This window comes from Haliaeetus leucocephalus, unplaced genomic scaffold (assembly GCF_000737465.1).
Source record: "Haliaeetus leucocephalus isolate CR32 unplaced genomic scaffold, Haliaeetus_leucocephalus-4.0 Scaffold0, whole genome shotgun sequence".
In the NCBI taxonomy this organism is placed as follows: Eukaryota; Metazoa; Chordata; class Aves; order Accipitriformes; family Accipitridae; genus Haliaeetus; species Haliaeetus leucocephalus.
In genome coordinates, this window is record NW_010972436.1 from 24,743,556 (window position 1) to 24,768,533 (window position 24,978).

Here is a 24,978-nt window from a genome sequence, read left to right on the forward strand (position 1 = left end):
TCCCTCCACCTGCCCATGCCCAGAGCGCCCTGACGTCACCCGCGCACGCCGCCGCTCGCACGCCACGCCCCGCCACGCCCCGCCCACCGCAAGCGGGGGGGAGGGCGCCGTCCGCCGCCATCTTGAGCGTGGCGCCCGCTCCGCCTCCGCCACACCACGGCTTAGTCGGTTGCCGCCACCGGCCTCGGGGGACGGGCCGGTACGGCGGGCTGCCGAAAGCGGACGGCGGAGGGGGGAAGTCCGCAAGGAGGAGAAAGGGAAGGGCGGGGATGCCACACACAAGATGGCGGCTGCCCACATCTTCCCCTCCCTCAGCCAAGAGGCGGGAGGGGCTGCTGGCTTAAGACCCACCGCGGGCTGCGATTGGCTGCCAACTGCCCGATCCGCAGCTCCTATTGGAGGGGGAAGCTGTCAGTCGCGTCTTGTCCTCCTGAGGGGTCCCTCCGGCTGAGGGGCCTCTGGTCGGGGCTGGGAGCGAAGGCCGGGCAGCGGCGGGAAGGGGCGGCCGGGCCCAGGCCTGGGCCTGGTCCTGCCGTGAGGGGGATTCGGAGCCTGGCGGGTGGGAGGTGGCCCCGGGCGCAGAGTGCCAGCAGCCCTGTGGTGTCTCGCTGGTGAGCTGGAGACATGGGAACCCACCGGACGGGAGGGTGGAAAGCGATGGCGTGGCCTTGCCCGGGTTTGGTCCGGGAGGGACGTTTTATTCCCGAGGCGAAGAGGGCCAAGCCACTGCCTCCAGCCTCCCATTTCCCCACCAGCTGCAGCCCTGCAGTGAGCAGGTGTGGAGCCCGGCCCAGGCGCTTCGGGGATCCACATTCCACGTTTAAAAATAGGTCCCGGGGTTACGATAGGTATGGAGGGATCAGGAGGTCTGGGTTTCTCTTTGCCATCTCTGAGGATGAGCAGTTCTCCAGTTTCCCAGCTGCTGGATGCTTCGGCTTGCTCCACGCTGCAATGTCAACATTCGTGGATATGTCCGACACCCTTATCCTATGGCTCACGGCCCACAAGTCCGTAGCTGGAGCTTTGTTGATCTGGATGCATTCAGGAGTACATCTGGTGGTCAGTGGGGAAAAAAAATACCAGATTAAAAGAGAGAGGAATATGAGGCTAATTGGTGCCATGAACCCACGGAGGCTGCTGCCTATATATTTAGGTTTAAAGTGTTTGCAGTTTGGGAATCTATTTTTTTTCCAACGTAAAATAGATAAAATGGCACGTCTCACTATCGCCAGGCATGATAGTAATCATCAGAATTGGCTGGGAATTTCTGTATCAGGTTTTATTCTTCTTTGCCAGTCACTGTTCTTGTAGCTTGATGTCAGGCACTACTGTGAGTCAAAGAACATCAGTTATACATATTTTTAGCTTATTAGGACAAATTCCTGAGATGCCTCTGATGAACCAGGCTTTGTAGAGGGCCACGGTACTCTGCCAAATGCATGGTCTGACTCCAGTATTTTCTCTTGCGCTACCTAACGCAGGACACTGACTCCTTCCTTCTACTCTTTTTTTTGTCTTACAGAAGCAAGAGGCCCACAGTCCCATCTCGCTGCTGTGCAGGCACTCAACAACGATGCTCTCTGTCATAAGGCAGAATTTCCAACTGAAAAGCTGTTTGTTTTTCTTACATGTCTGTGTTAAACATTCCTCTGATGAGCGATTTTTAATATTTGCTAAATATGCTTTAATTGCTGCTCGAAACTGTCTCTGTGATCTTTTAACTATGTCATAAAAGGAGTTTATATAGCAATTAAAAACAGGTTTTACCCCAGAGCATGCACCCGGGTAGGCAGTGTCGTATTTCTGATAGCTAACAGCATGTTAGAAATGGATCTGAGCCAGGCATCAACAACAAAAAGAGACTTATATATGCTTAATTTTACCACAGTGTTTTTAAAGTCAGAACCATATTTTGAATTCTCTTAACTTTGGGCCAAAAATCCTCCCCCTGAAGGCAATGCTAAAACTCTATTGATTTAGATCAATGGGGCAGGATTAGGTCCACAATGAGCCTTGTTCTTTAAGAATTAGCACAGACTTTGATCGAAATTAAAATTTAAAATGTGCACTGACAAGACCACCAGTGGCCACATGAGCATACACAGAGGAATGCCATATTTTAGTTTTTCAGCTCTGCAGTGAAAAATTCATCTCCACATTTTTAAACCAAAATCTCTCATTCACACAGAATCCGGACCCCACAAATTTTGTGTTGTTTTTTAAATGAACTCAGCACTTTGAATCCCTTAGAAGTCAGGCATTGATGTTGCATTCATTCATTCAACTGGTTGTTTCAATCCGAGTCTGATGAGGGATGAAAAAATGGAGCTGGCTTCCATGAAGATCTTGATCCTTAGCCCCCTTCAGATCTCCAAGCAGCACCTTCTCCTGTTTCATTGTTAATATTCTGCTCATCCTACTTTTCCTGATTTGCTTTGTCTGTCTCATGTAGGTTGTAAGCTCTTCAGGGCAGAGGCAATGCCTCTATTTTTAAAAAAGCCTGTGAAGCGGTGCTGCTGAATCAAGTGGTTTGTTGTAATAACAAGAAATTTTAGTAGAAATCTGAAGTGGAAAAGCTGTTTCCTGGTGTGTATCCACCTCTGCTCTGAACCAGGCTTTAGGGGAGACTGAGAAGTGGAAAAACTCCAGACATCTTTCAGGCAGGAAGGCTGCAGTCTGAGAAAAAGTCTCAGAGCTGGGTGTCCCGTATTTTTTTAGTTGAGAGTAAAACATCACGGTGATTAGAGCAGGCAGTGCCCTCCTCCCGTTGATTCTGCTGCAGAGTAAAGGCTTTTTTCTGACACCTGCATTTCACTGATGTCCCCAGGGCTGGTGTGCCCCGGCAGCTGGCTGGGAGCCTTTGCACAACAGGCACACAACGCATGCATTCGCACAAAATGCTCTCATTCTTGCAAGGCGCATGGTTTCCTGCCTTTGTGGGCCAATTACTTACTGTTTCAATGAAACTTACTGGCACTATCCAGCTCTTTGCCTTTTTTTTTTTCTATTCATGTAATATTGGCTATCATAAAACTGATGTTTAATGCATAGATTGGTGATTCTAATACTCAGCGGACATATGTTACTAGCTTTAGTACCTGTAAAGGATCCTTGATGGCTGATGTATTTTATCATCATCACAAGCATGAACACAAACTAACTTCATTTACACTTGGGTTGTAGAAAACTAGTCTAAACTCTAGTTTGCGTGTCGAGGCACTGCAGATTTCATCTTTCTATTCATGTAGACTCTCAGATACATAATTTTCTTCTTGTTACAGTTCTGCTCTTTCAGAACAGCCATGCAGAGGCATTTGCTCTCACAGTTCAGTAGTGTTGCGGGCCATGGCATTTGTTACTGCGTTTCTAGTTAAAGGCTTTTTAAGGCATCATAAACCTCTGTTTGTAAGTGCCTGTGCATTAGCTACCATGATTCTTGCAAACAATAGCAGTTAATGTGCTTATTGAACTGCTTGGTACGGGCATGGTTTGCTAAAGCGAGGGGGGAGCCCAACAATGCCTGTCTTATTGCATTCAGAATAGGGCGAGTGCGTGTCGGCAAGCAGAATGCCTGACCTTGTTTCACAACAAAATTTGCCCGCTATTCTTTCTTCATGGAAACACTTCCAGGTTTATTGAAGGGACCTTACTTACTCTGTGAAACAGCAGCTGATTATTTAACAAAGTACACTGCACTTTATCTCCGGGGATTTCTCCTGGCAGCTTTGCTTTGGGTTTTGAGAAATAAGGCAAGGACCATGCAGTGGAGGAAGGAGCAGTGATTTAAAAACCTCCAACTGGAGCAAGTTTTTAATAATAGTTGTTTTCAAACCACAAGTCAAATGCCAGTCTAAACCACAGCAGCAGGTTTTCCTAAGTGATCCTGTGTACTACCACGTACCTCCACCCCGTCATTGAGTGCCGGTGTGCTAAGTCATTCTAAATTCACCTTTGAGGTCACTTTGAAGTCAAGTAGCTGAAGGCCCAGTTTTAACAGGTGAATTCTGGTTCTCACAGTATGTTTACTGAAACCGGCTTTCGCTCTGCAAACACACTTCTTATCCCATCACCACTGCCTCTCAACAGAAACAGTGCTGTTCTCTTACTTCCTCCACCAAAAATATCCCCCAGATTTTAAGCTCCAGGAAACAAGTGAAGGGCTTATGACCAAGTTCTTCTTACTCTTCTAAGCTCATGACTTTTTAGTATACAAATTGAAAGCCAGTTAACCCTTTCTGTAACAAATTATAGCTTTGCTGCCTCCTTCAGATCTAATATAAAATCAATGCTAGGATTAAGAAATAGTAAGATCTTGATTACCACATACCTGAACCACAGTTTAATAACCAGCTCTTGCTCTGCCCTGGTTTACAATAATGCTTTCTTCATACTGCTTTGTCTTTACAGAAGCTCATGAAAGACACTTCACATGCCTGCACCTCTTTTCGCCCTGGGAAAGTCGCAGCTCCTAAGGACAGAAGGGTTTTCCCACTGGCCTTTTCTGTGGAGGGTAAATCTCCATCATAAAACATTTTCTAAGCAGCTGAGCAGGACAGGGGGGTTGAGAATGTGTTTCAGAGCTTTTTCCTTTATTGTTGAAAGTGCAGAATAAGCCTGATGCAAGCATCCAGACCCTGACGGGCAAGCGGGTACACCTGGCCTGACTCCTCTTTTGCAGTTGATGAAGGGTGGCCAAGGACTGTTGGTTCTATTACGTAAAGCTTTGTGTGTGTGTATTTAAGACCGTTTCTGACATTTTATTATTCAACAAAACTTTTTTAGAAAAATACTCAGTCCAAACACAACTGACAGAACCCAGCTTAGCAAGACCAGAGAAGCTCCCTTCCTTGCCGCTTCCTGTTGCGGCAGAGAAATCCCGAGTGTCCCTGGGTACTTAAATCTCCTTCTGAGGGCTGGCCATGGCAGGACTGAACACAGAAAGCAGCTTTTGGGGGAGACATTGCTGCTCTCAGGTGATACAGCATGGATATTCTGTCAGCTGGGAGTGCTTGGACCCAATTTACAGCTGGCAAACTTTGAAGAAATAAAATAAAACATCTTTTGTGACATTACAATGAAGCAAGATGAATTCTTTTAAAAGGCAGTGAGAAGAGAAACCTTAGGAATAGAAAGATAGGATTGAATAAGATTTTGTTCCCTTCTTGCCATCTGGGAATAAGATTTGTGAGGAAATAGTGCCCTTATCCTTCTAAACGGCCAATATCTTCTCGAACCCCAGTAAGCCAAGGGCAGGCAAGGTTTGTGGTTCACATTAGCAGATTCTAATGACATGAGTTTACAATAATACTCTAATAGTTCAGTGTAACACTGACTCATAGCTTATTACTATGGCAATAGGAATGTATAAAGATCTCATCTGAAAAAAAAATCTATTTGCATAGTTCACATCCTTTCCTCCCTACTCATGGATTCCTGTGTCATTGACTGCTGGCTGCTAAAAATAGGATCCTCTTTCTGTATCTAAAGTAAAGGAAAACCTAGAATCAGAGAGACAGTAGGAGGGAACCGAGGTCCTTACAAACAAAGCCTTCAGGAAATATATTTGTAATGAAAGCCCTCTGAGAGTGCAGAATGTTTCAAAAGATAGGAACAATCTAAGAAGATATTTTGCAGGAAGAAGAAGAGTTAATGAATCGCACCAGCTCCCAGCTTTGATATTTTGCACCATGGGGATGGGAGGATTCATCTCTCTATTCAGTAGAGGACCAAGCCACAGTTTTGTCTTGCAGAAGCTGTCCCACGTCAGCAGCAGGAGAGGAAGCTTCAGGGAACAGCCCAGGAGCAGCCCTGTAGGCTGATGAGGAGCCAGAGAGAATCCACAAGAGAAGGAGACTCACCAGGAGTCACTTGAAGGTGTACAAATCTCTTAAGGACAGCAGTAAGAAAGGGGAACTGGGAAGACATGAGTAAGGTATCTGCAAATTAAATGGATTACCACCACCCCCCCTTTGAAAAAAAAAACAACAAAACAACCCGCATGTCACCTCAGAAACAAACTGCTGAAGTGTGAAATCATGCGGCAGGGAAAGTTGTCACAGAGAATCAGAAATTGATTTAATAGAGAAAAATTGACTGCTGCATAATTTGTGCAGATTGCTAGCTGAAAGAGAGATATCCACAGCTCCTAAGGGCTTAGCTGCGGGCACCGTCTGGCGAAAGGTGCGGAAAGCAAAATTTCATAGTTGGTAATTCTACGTGTACTGAATGCTTCCTCTTCAATACCGAACAATTAAAATCGATGACAGGATGCTAGGTAACAAAAGAAAATGACTGATCAATATGCATGTCTTGGAGCTGAAGAAAAACCCGTCTGCCAAGAGCAGCATGCTGATGAGGCAAGATTTCTGAGAGCTCAGATAGAAAATCTTAAAAGCTTCCATTCCGGATGCTCGATAAAACAATGTAGCTAAGCAGATGCCAGACGCAGTGCTAGGAGAGGTTAAGTCACCAAGGAGGCTAAAGAATAACTGTTAGGAAAAACAGGGAATATTCATTTTTAGACTAAATAGCTTTAGAGTGAAAAATGTGGTGCTTCTCTTCTTTGCCTTTCTTTCTAAAGATCTCAAAAGCCTTTTACTGATGTTGAAAAATTACGTTCTTTGCATACCCATGTGAGGCTTTAGAGATGCTGAGACACTGACATTTTAAGGTCAATGTCCATTTTAGTCCTCAGCTGAAAGCACTTTAAATTTCATTTCCACATATATTTCAGTTGGGAATGTCTGCCAAGTGCTGCCAAAAATCAAACACTAAATCTTCCATGATTCAGTAGTTTCAAATCAGTCACCCAGGTTTCTGAACACAGTTGAAAACGTTGCTGTAAAGCAGTCCGCAGGGTCCACCGTGGCTCCGGCACGACAGGGAACGGCACGTGGACCTTCAGGTTTGCTTACCCAGTTTTCCCCTCCCGAATGGTATTTTTGGTTTCTGAGGCAACAGATTGTAAACTGGCACACAAGCAGTTAAGCACCTTAGGACTTGCAGCTCTTACATGTAGTTCTGCTGACACAAACAGAAGGCAAACATAGCTGAAGATTAGAGCCAGAAAAATGCTGCAAAAACTTTGTGAAAGTTCACTTCATCATAACCCCCACATTTGCCTGAACATACTTCCTGTGAGTCCGTCCTTTTCCTAACTTCAGCATCCTAAACAGTGGATAAAGACCCGTTGCATCGCCTCGTGACTTTGATTTCATTAACAAAACAGGCGAGATTCATAGCGTTGAGCCTGCGCTTTCTCACTGGGCTTGGAGCAAGGGTTCTCCTCCTCCTCCCACCGACTCGCCCCTGCAGAGCCCTCCTGCTCCCTGGGTGCAGGTGAAATGAGCCGCCGTCCACCTCACAAGCCAGCAGGACCCACTGATCCTTTCCCCCGCAGGCTGGCACCCAGCCTGGCACGCTACTTTGCTCTTTCCCCGCATGAACGCACGGTAGGGCTGAGAGCTGTACAAAATCTGTCCAGTCTGGGGAGAGTCTGGATACTTGGCTGTTGAGGAAAGCCTGGCACGTTCCTCCCAGTGCCTCTGTGCTTCCAGCCATCTGCCACCTGCCTCCTCACCCTGGGGGGCTCTGTGTTTGCTGGGAAGGGGAGGCTTGAAAGCGCAGAGTGGAGCAGTCGTGCTGTCCCCGGGCTCAGCCCCAGACACCGCACTCGGATGTCCCTGCTCCGCAGGGCAGCGGGAAGGCGGGTGTGAAACAGCAAGAGGAAAAAAGTTCCAAGCAACCTTCTGTAAAGAGATGTAGTTAAGCGTTTCACGGCCAGCGCAGACTGTGTTCGTTCCTTCCCTCCAGTCCAGCCCCACCAAAATCCAACCTGAGCAAGCCTAGGAATTGGGGAAATTGGAATTGAAGCCCCTCCGCCAGCTGCCAGCCAGGAGAAACTCCAGGTGCAGCTGATGAAACGTTCGTGCTCTGAACTGAAGGGATGCATCCCACGCAGGGCGGGACAGCAGTTCACTGTCCACAGTCCACTTTGTGGAAACCACCTTATCCAGCTGAGACAGAATAAACCGCTGTCCGGTGGGCACGGACAGCCCCAACCTCTGCCACTGCATGAGCGGCTTGATCAGTGGAAACGGGAGGAGGGAAAGGCACGTTGCTAAGCCGGGCTTTGCTACAGAACAGAAAATGCATTGTTTGTGAATCGGACTTTGGAACAACTTAAGATTTAAATACACCTTCAATTAATTAAATCTTTCCAGAGCAGCACAGCTCCAGAGTGGATACAACAATATTAATTCTCCAGACTGCAGATTTTGCTACAAAATAAGCAAGTTTTCCAGGCTGGGCTTGACAGTGCTTATCAAGAAGTTGGGTTGGGTTCAAAGTCATCTCAAAATCCTAGTGGGTATCGGCTGAACCAAGAATGGTTATAACATAGCACCTAGAGAAAATTACCTTCAGAGAAATATTTGTACATGGCGCATGTCTCGTTGTCTAGTAAAACCCTAATAGGTCTGACAGAGGTGTTTTTTAATAAGCTCTATTAGCATGCTTTCCAGTAATGTGAACCTTGTGGGTTTTGTTTCTTTTTATTGCCTTATTAAAATACGTTTCCAGGATGCTCAAACAATTTTCCCAGCTATTTTTATGCATAATTACATTTTCTTCCCTATGCTAATTTTCTTCCGGTAAATGTGCCCTCTGGACCAAGCAGTGCCTCAATCATGATAAAGCAACTCTTTTCATGTCAGCGTAATGAAGAACAGAATTTGATCCGTCAAGGGGCAGTACTTCATCTCTCACCCTCCATCTCTGAAGCTTAGAACATTCTGCAGCAGTTACTGAATTTCACCAGGTAAAAGCCATCTTCCAGTAAAGGAGGAAATGGTGCCGATGTTCCTGCAATGAAATGGAGAACTGGGAATATTTCTTCTGGCACAAGAGGAATGACGGCTAGAAAAGAGCTACCGCAGCCGGACCCCCTGACCCTGAGCTACTGCCAAATACAGGCAAAAATCATTAACTGCTCAAAAACATGCAAAGAGACGAGTGGTGCAAAGGTGCACAGAAAGTGATGGGATGCCAGCGCTTCTGGGAGTGGGACTCTCCTGGCAGGCTACTCTTGCCAGCGATTTCTATCTGGAAATGCAGGGATGGCTTCCATATCACTGACCATATGTTCACTCGTAGTAGCCATAGCAAAGACATTACTTCATACGCTTTATAGGGAATGTTGTCGTGCAAGCGGCTTAGCATACAGCCCCTCCTGTTGTGAAGTGCAGCTCATCCTTGACCTCCAGAAATTCCTTCCAACCAACACTTCTGTGATTCAGTGATCCTTCGTCTCTTCCTGTGGCAGGTCCTTGGCCCGACAGCTGCTGGGTTCATAAGTTATTTCCCTGGCTTGGACTGCCTCCGAGCCAAAGGAAATAAAGTTGGCAAAATCCTCCAGATTGCTGCGCTGCGATATATACCTTACTGGGGCCTCTAGGAAGGATGTGGAGTAGGAACTAACCGCCCAGCATCCCTGCTTGCCGGGGACAGGCAGCCGAAGCCCTGGCTCCATCCCCTCCGGCCTGCTGGGTACCAGGGCTGAAGCAGGTCCAGGATGGCGACAGACACAGACCGCAAAGCCAAAAACGAGACCTGGAGAGGAACCACACGTGTCTGAAGTATGATTTCTTCTTAATTTTCCTCCTGGTGTGACACAACTCTACCTCTCCCTTTTCCAGGCACGGCCAAAAACCTCCACTGAGGAAGCTGTTTAGGCAAAACATGAAAAAAAAAAAAAAAAAAAGAACTAGTCCCTATCATTTCTCACTAACACTTCATTTTGAGACCCAGTATTTATTCTCTGAGGCCCAAGAAGGAGATTCAGCCTGCTGGGTTTTAATTCTTTATTTTAAAATGCTTTCACAAGTAGCAAAAGGGTTTTTTTTTTTGAGGAGGAAAAAACACTGAATCGTTGACTATTTTCAGAATGGCTATACAACATGTATGCTTTTCCACAGATTTGTATCAGGATAGAAAGTAATATAAATATATATGTATATATATAAAAATAAACGATTTGGTACTAACAGATTCAACTAGGACAACTTCAGTGAGGGAAAGAAACAAAATGGAAAAAAATTTTAACATCACAATTTTCTAAGTCCCTTCTTTAAAGGTGTTCAAAATTTTGACCTTCCACTGGGCATGGAAGAGGGGAGAACCACAGTTGCCACTGAAATGTGTTTATCATAACTAGATTTTATACCATTCATAGATGTCACACTTCATCAAGTCACCGTGACAAGACAGATATGGAAATGTCAGAAGTGCATAAACTCTGGTTTTTGCATAGAAGAAGATACATATTTAAAGCACATATTTTCCAGTTTAGGGCTGTTACCCCACTTTACCCCAAAATAATTATTTTAGCCTACAAGACAAATGGTAACCGGTTGCAATGAAGCAACAGTCTGACAACAGTAATACTTGCCTGGCATCCGAGCCAGGCAGACAGAAAGGCCAGGGCACAGAGAGCGGGTGATAACGAGATCCCACCGAAGCACTGACATCTTTCACAATTAACTGGAATATTGCATTTATCTACTGCATGGCAGAAGATTTAGAAATTCAGCTCTTGGTTTTGTTCTCCCTTCCAGAAGCAGCACTTTCCCTGTTCGGTGATCACCAGATCATCTATTACAAACATAATTATTTTTGCTGCTATTATTTTTTCCTCATTTGCAACATCCCCAGTCCCAAACCACCCGTCAGGAGTTGCGCAGAAGACACCGCACGTGGTTCAATCCGCCAAAATTCTCGCTATTTTTGGTATAGCCTCCTTAGAAGAGGTTGCAAAGGGCAGAGGAAGAAAACCTGCTCCTCTCTTCTGCCGGTCATGGTGCAGCTGGTCCATCCCACCCGGCAGGCAGGATCCCTCGCAGGGTGCCAGCGTGGGCCATTGCCTCCCTCTAGCGTCTGCAGCGCAGCCTCTGGTGCCCGTATCACCCCCTAATTAGTTACCAGAGTCCTTTCAGCTCTCCAAACGAGGAATCTGGTTTGGTCCTGCGAGTAATGACCCATAATTAATGTTTATAGACACTCCAGAGTATGAGAATTCACTGAGCCCCAGGAGCGCCTGGGGATCAAGCAGCCTCCAGAAACTCTTCTATAATTAACATTTAACGATTATGCAGAAACCCCGAGGCAAGCAGCTGTCTCCGCTGCTGCAGCAGAGGCCTGAGGGCAACAGGACATGAAGACAAACTATTTAGAAACCCCTCGTCAGCTTAACTTTTCTCCTCCCATGCCCACGGGCTTCTCACTTGTGAGAGAGAGAGAGAGAGGTGTAAACGTCACCTTGGCACAATGGCAGCAGTTGTATTTGTAGGAGGGACTGAAAAACACCCAGCTCGTGGGCCTATCCAAAAATGGCCCCTGACGCTAACGTGATGTGGGTGAACAAGCTTCACCCCGCTCAGGTTGAGGGCCGGCTGGTCTCAGCCAGGAGGAACCGGCAGCAGCGTGCGGACAGGACAGGACAGGGCTTTGCAGCACCCCCTGGTAAGGGACCGTTCCTTGACAGGGTGGGTGAGGGAAAGGCAGGAGCACCCATTTCTCTCTGCACCTCAGCCCTGGTAATGCTTTAAAACAAATCCTAAATATTAAAAAAAAAAAAAAAAAAAAAAAAAATCACATCCAGATGCAACCTTAAAAATGTAAACTAGTAAAACATTAAGCGGTGAAATCAACATGAGTCAGTGGCTGAAGGCATGAACAAAGTGGCAGAGTCCAAGCAACTGCAGATACATAAGCAAGATCCCTCTCTTCCCAATTTAGAAAGTAAATATTTACTGTAAATCTGTTTAATACACCAGCGGGTCACTTTAAAACACTACTTTGGGCAGAACTCTTGCCCACCACCCCTGAGCACTGAGAACTGACGAGATCCACTAGTCACTCTGCAGGATTCAAGGCTAAATCTAACAAGCAGAGCAATATCAGTGTTGCTTCTAGCCTTAGTCACAGAAATACAGTAATTATTGTGGCGGTTAACTAAAATATGCTCTTTCCTATTCATGTAACATTAGCCTTTATATTTTAAACACCCCAAGTGACCATTTAATATGCTACTCAGTATTTACTGCTGTACCTTTGAGGCATCCCAAAAGCTGGTATGTTGGAAGGCTCTTAAAGGTGAAACAATTTAAGATTTGGACCCACTTAGGTGCACAGCCCTGTTCCTGGTCAAGTCAATGAGCAACAGCAGCCTGCACTTTCTGTAGTAAGGACTTTCACTGAAAATATATATTTTAAGACTGAATTTCTACGAAAGGAAAGCTCTATTGCAAACATTTAATAAAATCTGGGAATGTAAAATGCTGGTGTAACGTCACTTAATCAAATATGACCTGAACAGAGACAGACATGACAAACACAGTACAAGAGTGTGTCTTTCCTTACACTTCCTGCTTTCAACAAGCAAAAAATAACCACTTAAAGCAAACCTGAGGGACTGCCTCAGAAAATGCTAGTGACAAGGGATCTGCCCTGTAAATGAACACGGGACAGGAATATTGTGATATAACTCAAGGAGGAAAACATCCCCAGAGAATAAACCAAGCTCAGCAATTCTGCATTAGTCATAATTACATGGATAATTGCTCTAATTTTGTAGATATTGCTATGAATAACAGGAGAACCATTCATTTCTTAGCAGTGCTTTAACAATTAAAATACGCTTTTGCTTTTCTCAGAAGAAGGACTGAAGGAGACTGTCTACCCTCAGAACAAGCATGGGCCAGGGAGAGCCCACACGCATTCCCCCGTGCTGCCCAACAGTGGGGCTGCAGCACAGGGCAGGGGACATCATCCCTGGCAGGGCAGGCTGGGTCCCCCGGACAGGGCTGCCAAAATCCGTCATTCTCATGGCACTGGCCGTTCACAGAGCAGGAAACAGAGTCTGAAACCTCAGTTCCTGCAGATCACCAGGCAGCCACGGGATTTCACTGGGGTTTTAAAGAAACACCAACCCTAGATATTACTATAGCCACTGAACAGCTTTTAAAATAATAGGAAATATTTAAGATTAAGAACGCCTGCAGTTTGAGGCTCTAAGGTCTTATTAAATGCTTACAATTGAGCGTCCTTGTATTAGACACTCCACCTTCAAATGTGTATTTTCTATATTTTCAGTGAAAATGCTTACTACACAAAACACTGGATGCTGTTGCTCACTGACTTGAACAGGAACACCCACACAGTTTCTTTATTTCTCCTTCTGAGTTATAAAAAAGTGCTAGAGAAAATTCTTTGCTCCCAGTCGCAGGCTCCAAACACGGATTGGAAGGATCCAGGTTCTGAAGTGGTAAAAGACCCTGCGTGAACAACAACATGGTCCGAAGGCGCAGCCAGGACAGATGACAAAAGGGCACCTAGCTCTCATGACTTTGCATCACGGCAGCATGAGGGATTTTGCCAGTCTCGTCCAGAACCATTTTTTGGTGCAAGGATTGGTGTAATCACAAATTGTAATGAACCGTAAGATACTTGGAAACTCGTTCTTCATGGTTTTGCACTTGACTGGAATCAGCCGTTTGAGACGGGCACCTGAAAGACAAATCACACAGGCAGAGGATTACACAGAGCCACAGTCAGATCTTGTATCCATTTTCTCCCAACAGCAGGACACACATCACAAGATGCAGGTTTGCTCCTGATTTTGTGTCATCTCATTATAATGCAACTAGCTCTTACCCTGGAGAGCAAGTTTCTGAATCCCAAGCCCTCTGCTAAGAACATTTCACTCAAATACGTAGCAGGGCCCCATCTAGCATGTGTAGGGCGGCCTGTGCTGATCCCAACTGGGAGTGATAAAGGCCTAACGAACTGCAGATATAAAACAACACAGCACAGTTTCTTGTGGAACGCAAACAGGATTATATAGTCCTAACTACTTCCAGGTGTGTATGAAGAGAAAAACAGAGACTAAGTTGCTTCTAGATGGTCAGCTTTACTGGGTTATCTCCATTTCTTTTTTTCCAACCCTGATGTACTCAGATAGGGTGCAGATGTTACCCAACAAGGGGCTGCAAGGAATCACTCCGCTAACGTGACTGAGGCATGCACAACATGAGACAACTCTCCCTATGATTGCTACTGCTTGAAGGAGCAGGTCTTCTAAAGAGGAACCTCTCCTCTTATAATTCTCCACAGGGACACCCGCTACCAGCTAAACAGTGCCGCCCAGTGCAAGTGATGACGCTGGGACCTGGATGAGGTAAATAACCCAAGATTTTGTAACTGCAGCAGATGCTTAAGTAATCCCTGGAGCTCCCAGAACTTGCCACCAAACTTTCTGTGCGTTAGTTACCCCACGCAAACAAGTACCTGTGTGATTTCTGGAAGCCTGTACTTACACACGTGTTTTCAATGGTAGAGCTCAGGTTATTACATACAGATGGACATTTCTTTTCCTGTTGTTCTAATGAAAGGTATGATGCCAACAAATAACTGGTGAAGAACTAAAAGGACTTTGCTACAAATCTTGATGATTAGGGGCTGATGCAACGTGCTAGGGGTGTTCAGTGGATTAACAGCCATCATAGGAAATTATTGCATCAAGGAAGGTGGAGCTAATTCCTAGCCCTGCCACTGGCTTCCAGTTTAACCTCTGGCAAGTCATTTATGATACCGAATCAGACACCTCATCTAGAGAAGAGACTTTACATGCAGACACTCCTATTGATATTGCACATCCTCCATACTATTAGGCTGTGCTGCACTTACTCCCCAGCAACATACACAAGTGCAGGATAACTAGTGGTTAGAGAAAAGCAGTCTGAACAGACTTGACAGAAGTAAATTGATGGCTTTTCAATTCAGAACAAAATATGTAACAGATTTTTTCCAATCCAAGGTGGACATTCACTCCATATTTTGTTTACCTAGCCACAATACTCAAGGATCTCTGCAAAAAGCTGCACGTTCATTACCTGCTACCCTATTCCCAGCATCTACTCACACCCTGAATTTATTATACTTTTCTCTTTATGGCATATTTCCCGTATGGATCTTGAAGCACTTCACAAGCCTGACATGCAGCTACAATGTCTCTGAAGCAGGCAGTGTTAGCCCACTTGACAGCTGGAGCACTGAAGCATAGACAGCTAAGCTTCTCGCTCCCGGTCATGCAGAAGGTCAACGGCAGGGCAAGGAACCAAGTTCAGGTCCCTGCCTGCACAACAAAATTATAAAGCCACAGTTAGTTTTAATGGCTGCTTCTAACAGCGATAGATCTCTGTTTGCCTAGTGAAAGGCATTACACCCAGGGCAAGCCCTGTGCCTGAGTGGACTTTCACACACATGAAACATAGGTCAGTGTTGAGAACCCAGGTCTGAGACCAAGTTACCAGTTCTGTAACTATCAGTTATTTTCGCCTTCCTCACCCGTATTTACCTAATCTGTTTAAACACATCTGAGACTACCCTTCATTCTGCATTTGTGCAGTGCCCAATAGCACGGCACTGATCTCAGCTGGAGATGTTACTGTAATAAAAATTGGAATGTTGATATGCAATTTTAGATGGGATATTTTTGAGATCTTACCTGGAGAAAGACTAAGAGCAAATTTGGTCTGAAAATCACATTCATCGCTTTCCAGGTAATCATCTGAAATGACGACCACCATCCTCCGACACCTGAAGATGAAGCAGTCATGAATGAACCTGCCAGCTGTGTTCCAGCAGGAATTAACTAGAGAGCAAGGACTACTGACAGACAGGTAGCTACGCTGCACACAAAAACCTGATTACAGATACACACTCATATACCAAAAAATTAGGAAATAGCAAAGTCCAGATTGTCTGTGCAATCTTTATTTGATCCTCTGTCTATACATTACAAACAATGCCATCTTAATTATCTGCTTACATGCTGCCTTTATTGACTGAGCATAACTGGTACTTTTTAATATTAGAATGAACTGGACAGAGCTTTATTGTACGCATATTACTGTGAATTCACCTGGTTTCATAAATTTGAGCTTTATTCTCCAATTTATTGCTTACGTTCATTTGAGGTGCCTGGTTGTAAACTACATGTTAGGCTCTTTATGGAAGGCTACACTGTACCACGGCCAGGACAGTGAGGCCCTATGAGGGTCTCTGTTAAGGCCAAGCTACCTCCCTCTGAAAGGCTGATGTTTAAAACCCAAACACTGCCCTGGGATTTTTCACTCCCTGTCTGGGGAGTTGCTTTTGTCTCCCACAGCTCCCACCATGCCCGAGTCCCACATAGGCCTGAAGGATCCTTGAAGTCAACGCCAGAGCCAACACCAGTGCTGTCCCCTCAAACTCCATGCTGTGGGGTGGAGCTAACTCAGCCTGGAGCTGTTTTCATTTCCAGATCACCTCCAAGGATGCGACTGCAGGATATTCCAGCCAAAGAAAAGCGATCAAACTTAAGCAGCATCACTATAGTGGCATCTGCCTTGTGAACACAATGAAGCAACATGTTTGGGAATGCCTGAGTCTTCCTTCTTGAGCCAAGAGTATAAAACAAACCCCATAAAGACATCCTTGTGGATTTTTACCGCTTCACTGGCACCACACTGCAGATATCATGGTAAAATGAACGGAATGTTCCATTACACTCAGCTGTCCCAAACAGCCATGGTTCACTTACCTCCTTTCTATAAGTTCTCCACTGATGGACCACACACACGTTCCTGGCAAGACATCCCGATCAAATACACAGAGCTTCAATTTGAACTCTGTTTGTTCCAGCTCCCTGATCATCTCCTGGACAAACTGAAGGTCTTTCTGACAGTAGCAGATAAAGGCATCAAACATCTCCGTTCCATTCCCTGAAACCATTAAAAATTTAGTTGTCATCTTCTACTATAAATGAAGTTAACTCCTGTAGTGAACTTTCACTAACTCCCACAGAGTTTGACTCGGAGCTTTGACAGACAAGCTCTGGCCAAACTTGCAAAGGTAATTTAACATTTTACCAGCCTAGTTACCCTTCAGCCCAGACTCCTGTCCATCATAGGGCTGGCAGGAGGTAACACACATCTGTGCCTTGACCGCTTTGGTTCAAAGGCCAGGCTATTCGCATAAACCCACATTTGCTGGCAGTGGTTAGGGAAGTGTAGCTGAGATGCAGACATGCAAAATCTGCAGAGGCAATAACATCCAGCCACAGGGAAGGGGGCGAGACAGAGTCTGGGAAGAGCCAGAGGGAGCAGAGTACCCCAGAGGACACAGCTCAGAGCCCCAGTGCTCCGGGATTTCACTGGGACCTATGCATCTAAAATATCCTTGTGGCTCTGGGAGCTAGTTCTCTAGTTTAGGTCACAGAGATACAAACTCCCAACCAAAACCTTCCTACAGGCCCTTCATCTAGCAATGTCCTGGCATCCACTGTCTACTGAGCTATGAGGTAGGCCTTGAAATTAGGAAAGGGTAATTTTTATGGCTAAGATATCAAACTTGGGTACCTGAAGTCATATCCTAAGTAAATGGCCCTGTTTTCCAAAGATGTTAATGGCTAGCAGCTCTTGTTTATTTAGCACTTATCCAAATATTAAAGTACTACATTTTAAGGGCAATGTCCCTCGTAATTAAGTGCCTTAATACTGCTGGATAGTTTCCCACTGTGTTATTTTTTTTCCATGTCAATGTCACTACATATATTTTCAAGTTTTTATGCCAGTTAAAGCCTACCGCAGTGAAAAAATAGGTCAGACTCTAAAAGCTGCTGGGAACAGCAGGAACCCAGCAGGCAGATCCAGCTCAAGAAGCATCCAGTCAAGCAGAAGGGTAACTGTCTGACAGGTCAATCAAACTGAGGGTACTGCTTTAGGGGCATGCGCTCACTTGGGGGTCATATCAGGCAAAGCTGCCACGTCCAAACACCAGTGTATTGGTCTGTGGACATTTGGGGAGGGTTAATGATGCCCCCACATACAACAAAGGTGGCCACCCAAAGTTGGACTAGCCAGGGGAGCATACGAAGAGGTGAGCTGACACATTTCCATTCAGTCTTAGATGCTGCTCCATCTGTCACAGAACCTTGTAGGATGTCCGCTTCCTCAGCCCACAGCTGCGCACACAGCCCAGCATGCACACATACAGCTGTGTGCGCAGCCCAGCGCGCAGCTAGAAACACAGAAGACTGCACACACAGCCCAGCACACAGTTGCACACGCACGTGGCTGCACACGCAGAGCTGCACGTGTGGCCCAGCAAGCACACACACAGAGAACTGTTTCCTCTCTCCCCCCACTTCACACCCAGCCATACTTCACATCCTGCTTCCTTTTTATTCAAGGTGGTTAAATCTGCTGAAGACAGGGCAGCGTAGCCAAGGCAATCAGCTTTGACATCCTTCCCCCTTTACTCCAACCCACTGTGCTTTCAGCAGCTGTTGCTCTGTGCCAGGCTGTGCTAAGGGACACATTTCTGGGAAATCTCCTCCCATGCACATCCAGTGGGCTCTGCACCAGCCTGTTTCTGGGTACGGCATTCCCCAGGGTTGCTCTTCCTCTCTGCCCTAGGGAGCAGGAAAAATGAAAGTGGCTGCAGACTACCAGCTAAAGCATTCCGGCCTAGGCTATGAAAAGTCACGGGGAGTAATGAAAGCAAACAGGTTTTCTTTAATTCTCATGGGGATCTGCTACAGCTGAAGCCAATTCCAACATAAGGTATCAGGCAGCACTGTAATCACGGGCACTTACCGTACGGATCATCCCTGGTGGTGATGCCCATCAGTTCTGATGTCTTTGGCACGCTGCTGTCTACTGCTGGCACTTGAAGTGGCTGGTCGGCCTGCTCCTGCTTCCTTTGTAAGTATTTCTTACAGTCTTCCTCTGCAAAAACACACAACCAATTCAAGAGCCTCCTGTGATGGTGGTTTTACACTGCCAGATTTCTTTAAAACAGGAATAGCTATTTCATAGATCAAGGATATCAGATGGAAAAGCCGTCTGGTTTTTTTTGGTATCTAGAATTTCTCTCACCCCTTTCTGAACCTCTCGATGCTGTCTCAACCACCTCCTCTAACAATTAATTCCTGAAGCTCACTCTTGCTGTTTAAAGAAGTACTTTCTTTTATTCGTTTTAAACCAATCTCGTCCTATTACCCTTAGTTCTAGTATATCCCAGTACACTTTAAACAGCATGCATCATGTGCGTAACAGGTCCCAACTCTACTGTCTGGTCTCATTATTATGCACTTTGGAGTATTTAAAATCATCAAATAATTGAGGGGGGATTCTCAATTAGAAGTCTCCATATTGTCTTTTACTAATAAATGTAGACACACACCAGCCTTTGTCAGACAGAACTGTGGGTTACAATGAGTACATACAGTCACCACATACAGGAGCACCACATAAAATTCTAGTGAGCCCCTGAAACAGGCTTTATATTGTGCAACAGCTAGTGGAGATTCTCTTTATCTCAGGTAGAGTGGGGGTGTGCCTCCCCTCCGGGATAACTGAAGGGCAAGCAGGCCTGTCACGTTCACTGCTGTGAACCTCCCAAACAGGACAGTGATGGACACAGATCTATTATGAACAGATTTTGTTTAAAAATTAGTGATAAATTTAAATGTAAAGTCTTTGTAGAAGTGACAAAAAACCCTGCAGCCTCTGCCACTCTGCGATATGCAGTTATAGAAGAACTTGAAAGTAAAAGGAGATTTGAAATGGGGAATTAACAAAAAGATGAAATGCCCTAGAGCCTTCTCCTTTACTTAAGATTTTAAAAAAAAAACCATCAAGTATCAATCAGGAAAGTAGTGATCACTCAGAAGGTTAGGCTCGCACAGCTACAGAGACCCCTGGTACAACAGCTGTAGCAAAGGATCTCCTGAAGTGCAGGATGCGGGTGGGAGCCCAGTAAGCACTGCTGTGACACAGCCCTAGTCGGTAACAAGCGGGTCTGCAGGAAGCCCCTGAAGCCCCATCCTCGGCTTCCACCTCATAGTTTTGCATCTGGTGACTGGATTATTCCCAATCTAATAAAGTGTCAGATCTGATTAAAGCTTTTCATGAAGCTGAGGCGTTCCCCATCTACCTGTCTCCTCCCCGTTCCTCCCTAGTCCTGCAGCGGAGAGAAGAATCAGCCACGTTCTTGACCAGCCAGAAAGTTCAGATTTCAGGTCTTTCCTCACTACAGCACAGACTCGGGTCCCACCTCTCTGCCAGCTGCCTGTTGCCATGAGGCGTGCACATTTCATGTCAGGTAAGTCAGTGTCTTTGAAATCATGATTAAAGCCACTCTGAATTGGCCAACAGAAGTTCAGAAGTTCCTCAGGAAGGACCAGCACGCAGGCACCACCTTACATGTGCCATGGTCCCCTACATAGCCAGCTTCATGATCCAGAATATTGCTGAACAGGCAAGAACAGGCAATTATTTAAAGGCATACAAATACTAGCGCTCAATACAGAAATGTTCATTTTAAGTGTATTTCCTCCATGTCTTGTCTCCTTGCCTCTCCCTCCTGAAAAAGTGGCATCTATGCTGCCCTGACCTGCGTTTTTCTAGATTGGTGCCCAAAGCTCATCACCACACCACTCAAGGCTGACACACATTCTCATTAACGTAGAGTGTTCTCCTGATTCAACTAGTCAAGCCTAGTGCAGAGTTTTGATGGCATCATGCTGTAATCCCAGATCCCATTTATCCCTACAGGATAAACCTGAGAGCTGGGCAAAGCTTTCAAAACAAAACACCGGAGCCTCCTGGTTTTATGACAAGTGCAAACTGGGGGCCCTATCGCACTGAAACTGCCGATCGGTCCAGTGAACCTGAAGGAATGAAAGACATTCATGAATTTGGCATGGATTAGTCCCCAGATGGAAACAGTGCCTGACTGTACAGGTTAATGAGAGCGAACGAGGGTCAAAGATGACTTTGCAGGCCTGTAAAGAAAAAGGATGCAAACCAACGCAATGAAGTAGCAAGAAACTCCTCCAAGCTAAGTTGTCCCACTCCACCCAGCACCTAACAAACACAGTGCAGGCTTCACATTCCTCCAATGGTCAAACAAAAGCCTGAGGTATTGGAGAGAAAGAATAAAAACATGAAACCTAAAGTGCAAAATGATCAGCATGATGAGAAGAGGAAGAAAACAAAGTAACTGTCAAGCAGGAAAGCAGCACTTTTCTAATGGGTCAGGCGGAAACAAAAATCACCGAGTTTCAGCGGAAAAGAGTTAGCACAAACGTACCAAAGCAAAGAGCTTCACATCCCTAAAGATGACTGTACAACGAGGTAGGCTGCTAAGAAAGATCACACTTAGGGCAGATCTGCTGGGATGGAGAAGCTGCACCCTGCAAGCACCTGTACTCCAGACAGTGCAACAGGGGAGCTGCTAAATACAGCCCTGCTGTACAGAGCGGCCAAAAGTGGAACTATTCAAGGCCCCAGGAGACACTGACTTTTAGCATCCTAAGCATAGCCAGGAATGGAGCACGTGACGAGAAGACAGGGAACTGGTTCTGCAGCAGAAATCACAAACCAAACATGTCCTCTGGAGCTGCACAGCACCAACAAGTTGTGTTTAACAGGGATGCTGCGTCCCGAAGGAGCTTGGCTCATTTGCCCACACAAGGGCATCAGGTGTCATTCGAGAGACTCCAGAGTGTCCGAGACACCTGTTATGGACTAGCAGGTATGACAGTGGACCTACGAATGACCCGTGTCCATCAGGAGGTAGAGGCCATCTGAGATACGCTGACACCTCTCAGATGACTTGAGATGCCTTTATGTGGGCTGCTGAATCGTGCCCCAGATCTGCACCTCCTATGACGAAAGCACAGACTGCAGAAACCTCAATACTGATGTTTTCAGGTTCTGAGCTGAATCCCAGCGCAGGAGTCCTAACGGCGTACACAAAGATGCCCTTGGCATCAGGAAATACCGTGCTTAAGAGTGCACGCAACTGTCCATTTCCTTTCCTCTTACGAGTGTAAACACCTCTGACTTCGGCAAAAGCTCAGAGTGCTAGCAACAGGTCACAAGGTCTAGCTGCAATCCTCAGCCAACAATAATAAAAGATAGGAATGGCCATGCTGGGTCAGGCTGAGGGTCCATCTACTCTTAGCATCCTGTCTCCAGCAGTGGTCAAAACCAGATGCCTGGGGAAGAACATAATAATATAAGCGTACAGTGATATTTTCCTAAAATAATCTATCTTTTAAGCATAATCTACAATCTATTTTTATAATCTAGCTTTTGGAGAATTTTCAGTTAAGGAATTTCCTGAGCCAGAGGCAATATTTTTGTGTTGAATAGCCCTCAGTGGGTCTTTCTTCCAAGAATCTATCCGTCTCCTCTTATCAGCATGACCTACCACCGGGCTAAACTTGTGACTTTCCTGAAGCTCAGGTTCCTCCCACTCGTTCTGCTGTTGTCTGTCCAGGCTCTGACGAAGACCGTCCACCACACTCCCTTCCAGCGGGCCAGCTCCTGAATTCAGGGCCAGAAGCAGCCTAGACGATGCCCAGAGTTTTCAAGAAGCCCCAGCTCTGTCGCACAGCTGGAAGCTTCTGCTATTTGTTATGAACCTCTGACCGGCGGATCACGAAGCACACTGATTTTTTTTTGTCTTTCCCAATACCGAGTCTTCAGAGTGCATTCTTGAGTACGAAGAACCGCAGGAGTATGGGAAAGTCCTCCATCGCTCCTTGGTCAGGCTCTCTACATAGATGAATTTCTACGTCTTCACTTATCTCCATGAGTAACAGGAAATGAGATTCATTATTTCTTCATCACTAACCCGGTAAGCTATATTATATAGCACAGGCCTTCAGCGGAGTCTCTGGCTTTGCAGATCCTTTGGCAATGAACTTCCCCTTCCGATGTCAGCTAGCTTCCCTCTGAATTTCTGTGATTGTGAAGAATACGAAGACACTACAAAGAACAAGTTATCAAAACAGCACCAGGACCTCCACACTTCTCACTGACCTATCTCAATTTTTTTCAGTGTGCAAGGAAATTTTATTTCCCTTCCATTATCCAGTTAACTATTTTTCCCTTCCATTACCCAGTTCCACACATCCATCACCTCTCCCTGCAAATATCTTCCTACCACACTAGACCTACGCATCATGATTTTCACACTGTCCCGTGTCTGTGCAAGCTGCCTCCGGGCTGACCTGGCCCAAAGCGTGGTTTGACAAGCAGAAACTTTACTGTTGAAGGTGTGGGATAAGACGGCGCTCCGGATTGCTTTGCAGGGCTTACGGTTCGCAGAAATACAGCGCGCTTCTCCCTTCTGTCCTGGAAGCTACGTGAGGCTCCTGCACCACCACCACCGCGGAGGTCACCCCACAGTCTGGGAAGGGCTTTCCTCCTCGCGTGGGATTCTTCCCTAATATCACCTCCCCTGCACACAGCAGCGAAGACCGACACAAACCGCATCCCCTCCCGCCCAGGCATCAAGGAAGCACCGAGCTTAGCAGTGCCCTGCTGTCGCAGAGGGCCGCAAGGCAGCGTCCCCAGGAGAACCGCCCTCCCCAGCCCTGGCGAAAGACGGGGCCCCTCCGGCCCGGCCCACCGCAGCCCCACGGAGGAAGGCAAGGGGCAGCCTCGGCCCCGTTTCCCCCACGAGCGCGGCGCCCCGCTCCGTGGCAGGCCCTCGCCGCCTGAGGGCCGAGGGAGACCGCAACGGCCTCCCCGTCCCCTCAGCGCCCTCGCCTTCCCTCACGCAAGGGCGGGAAGGGCTCGCCGCCTCCAGGGCCGGGGGCGCGGGGGGGAGCCGGGCGGGCCCCCGCGGCCGCCCGCCCTGAGGGAAGGGGCCGCCCTGAGGGAAGGGAAAGGAAGGGAAAGGAAGGGAAGGGGCGGGTGGGGAGGCCGCCGCGCCTCACCCACGCTGTCGGCCAGGTCGAGGAGGACGTCGTGGCGGCCCAGGCGGCGCAGGAGGTCGAGGAGGCGGCCGACGGTGGCGCCGCCGGGGCAGCGGCACTGCCAGTCCTCCAGCAGGGCGGCGGTGGGGTCGGGCCTCGCCTCCAGCCGCCGGATCTCCAGGTACTCGCAGCCCAGCTCCTCCGCCAGCGCCGTCCAGTCGGCGGCCGCCGCCGCCCGCGGGTTGAGGTAGAGGCCGAGGCGGCGCCGCACGCCGTAGTTAAGCGCCACCATGGGCACGGCGTGGAGGTCGGGCGGCGACGGGACGCGGCCGGTAGCGGGGCCCGCCGGCGCCGTGGCCATGGCCGCTCTCGCAACTTCCCCCCCCTCGCCCGGCGCCCTTTCGCTTCCCGCCTCGCCCCGCCTCGCCGCCGCCTCCCGCCCTCCCCCGGCGGGCTCTGCCCGCCCTCCCCGCCGCGGGGTGCGGGGCAGCTTTCCCCGCTGACCGCGCTTGAGGCCGGGCTGCCTCGGGAGGAGGCGAACGGCGCTGGCTTACCGCCCGGGCCTCGGGCTCCGCTCCGTCCTTAGGGGAGGCGTGGGGCAGACGCCGGGCCCGCGGTGTGGGTGCGGGGAGACGCTTCTGCCACAGAGGGAACAGTGCTGTCCCGAACGCTGTTTTCCTCTGTTCCCTCCCCCAAATCGCCCCACGACGGCTACATTCCTGCCCAACCTCCTCACACGACAAACGGTGGGATTATTAATGCGGCCCTGGCAGGGCGTCCGCTCAAAATCACTTGATTCGTCTCCTTTTGGTAGAAGAACCTGCTTTTGTGTTCCTCATCGGTTCTTTTCTCAGTCCAGTCCTGAACTGACGTACCCAAGTAAGCATTCAAAGAGATTTAACAGAATTATGGTAGTCTTCTTTACGAAAGAGGCCCAGATGGATCCCTAGTGCTGATAAATCGAGCCACGTCCTGTCTGCTGAGAGAGGGCTGCTTTTGGGACTGAGGAGTTCAAACCCGGGCTGTCCATCGGGTGACAGCGCTCCACGACAGCACAAACCTGGCTGTCCCCAAATTCCCAAAGTCTTCCAGCGAGTACAACATTCTGCATAAACACAAAATGCTTAAAATGGCCAGGGAACCATTTTAGACTGCTTTTTTGG

General features: G+C 47.4%; 2 protein-coding genes across 2 annotated transcripts in view; both read right to left on the reverse strand.

Moving 5' to 3' along the window:
• Window positions 1-3,915, reverse strand: part of OXSR1 (oxidative stress responsive 1) — a 97,301-nt gene extending 93,386 nt beyond the window's left edge. Inside the window, exons 1-3 of the mRNA XM_010563176.1 lie at window positions 3,902-3,915; window positions 844-1,053; window positions 40-209 (exon numbers count right to left, since the gene is read on the reverse strand). Coding sequence (XP_010561478.1) covers window positions 40-209; window positions 844-1,053; window positions 3,902-3,915 — 394 coding nt within the window. The remainder of the gene's footprint in view (window positions 1-39; window positions 210-843; window positions 1,054-3,901) is intronic.
• A 7,727-nt stretch (window positions 3,916-11,642) lies between these two features.
• Window positions 11,643-24,182, reverse strand: MYD88 (myeloid differentiation primary response 88). The gene is made up of 5 exons (XM_010561094.1): window positions 23,837-24,182; window positions 18,696-18,827; window positions 16,640-16,820; window positions 15,563-15,654; window positions 11,643-13,563 (listed from the first exon to the last, which is right to left on the reverse strand). Exons 1-5 carry the CDS (start codon window positions 24,174-24,176, stop codon window positions 13,409-13,411), a joined length of 900 nt encoding a protein of 299 aa, XP_010559396.1. The 5' UTR covers window positions 24,177-24,182; the 3' UTR covers window positions 11,643-13,408.
• Window positions 24,183-24,978: the final 796 nt, after the last annotated feature.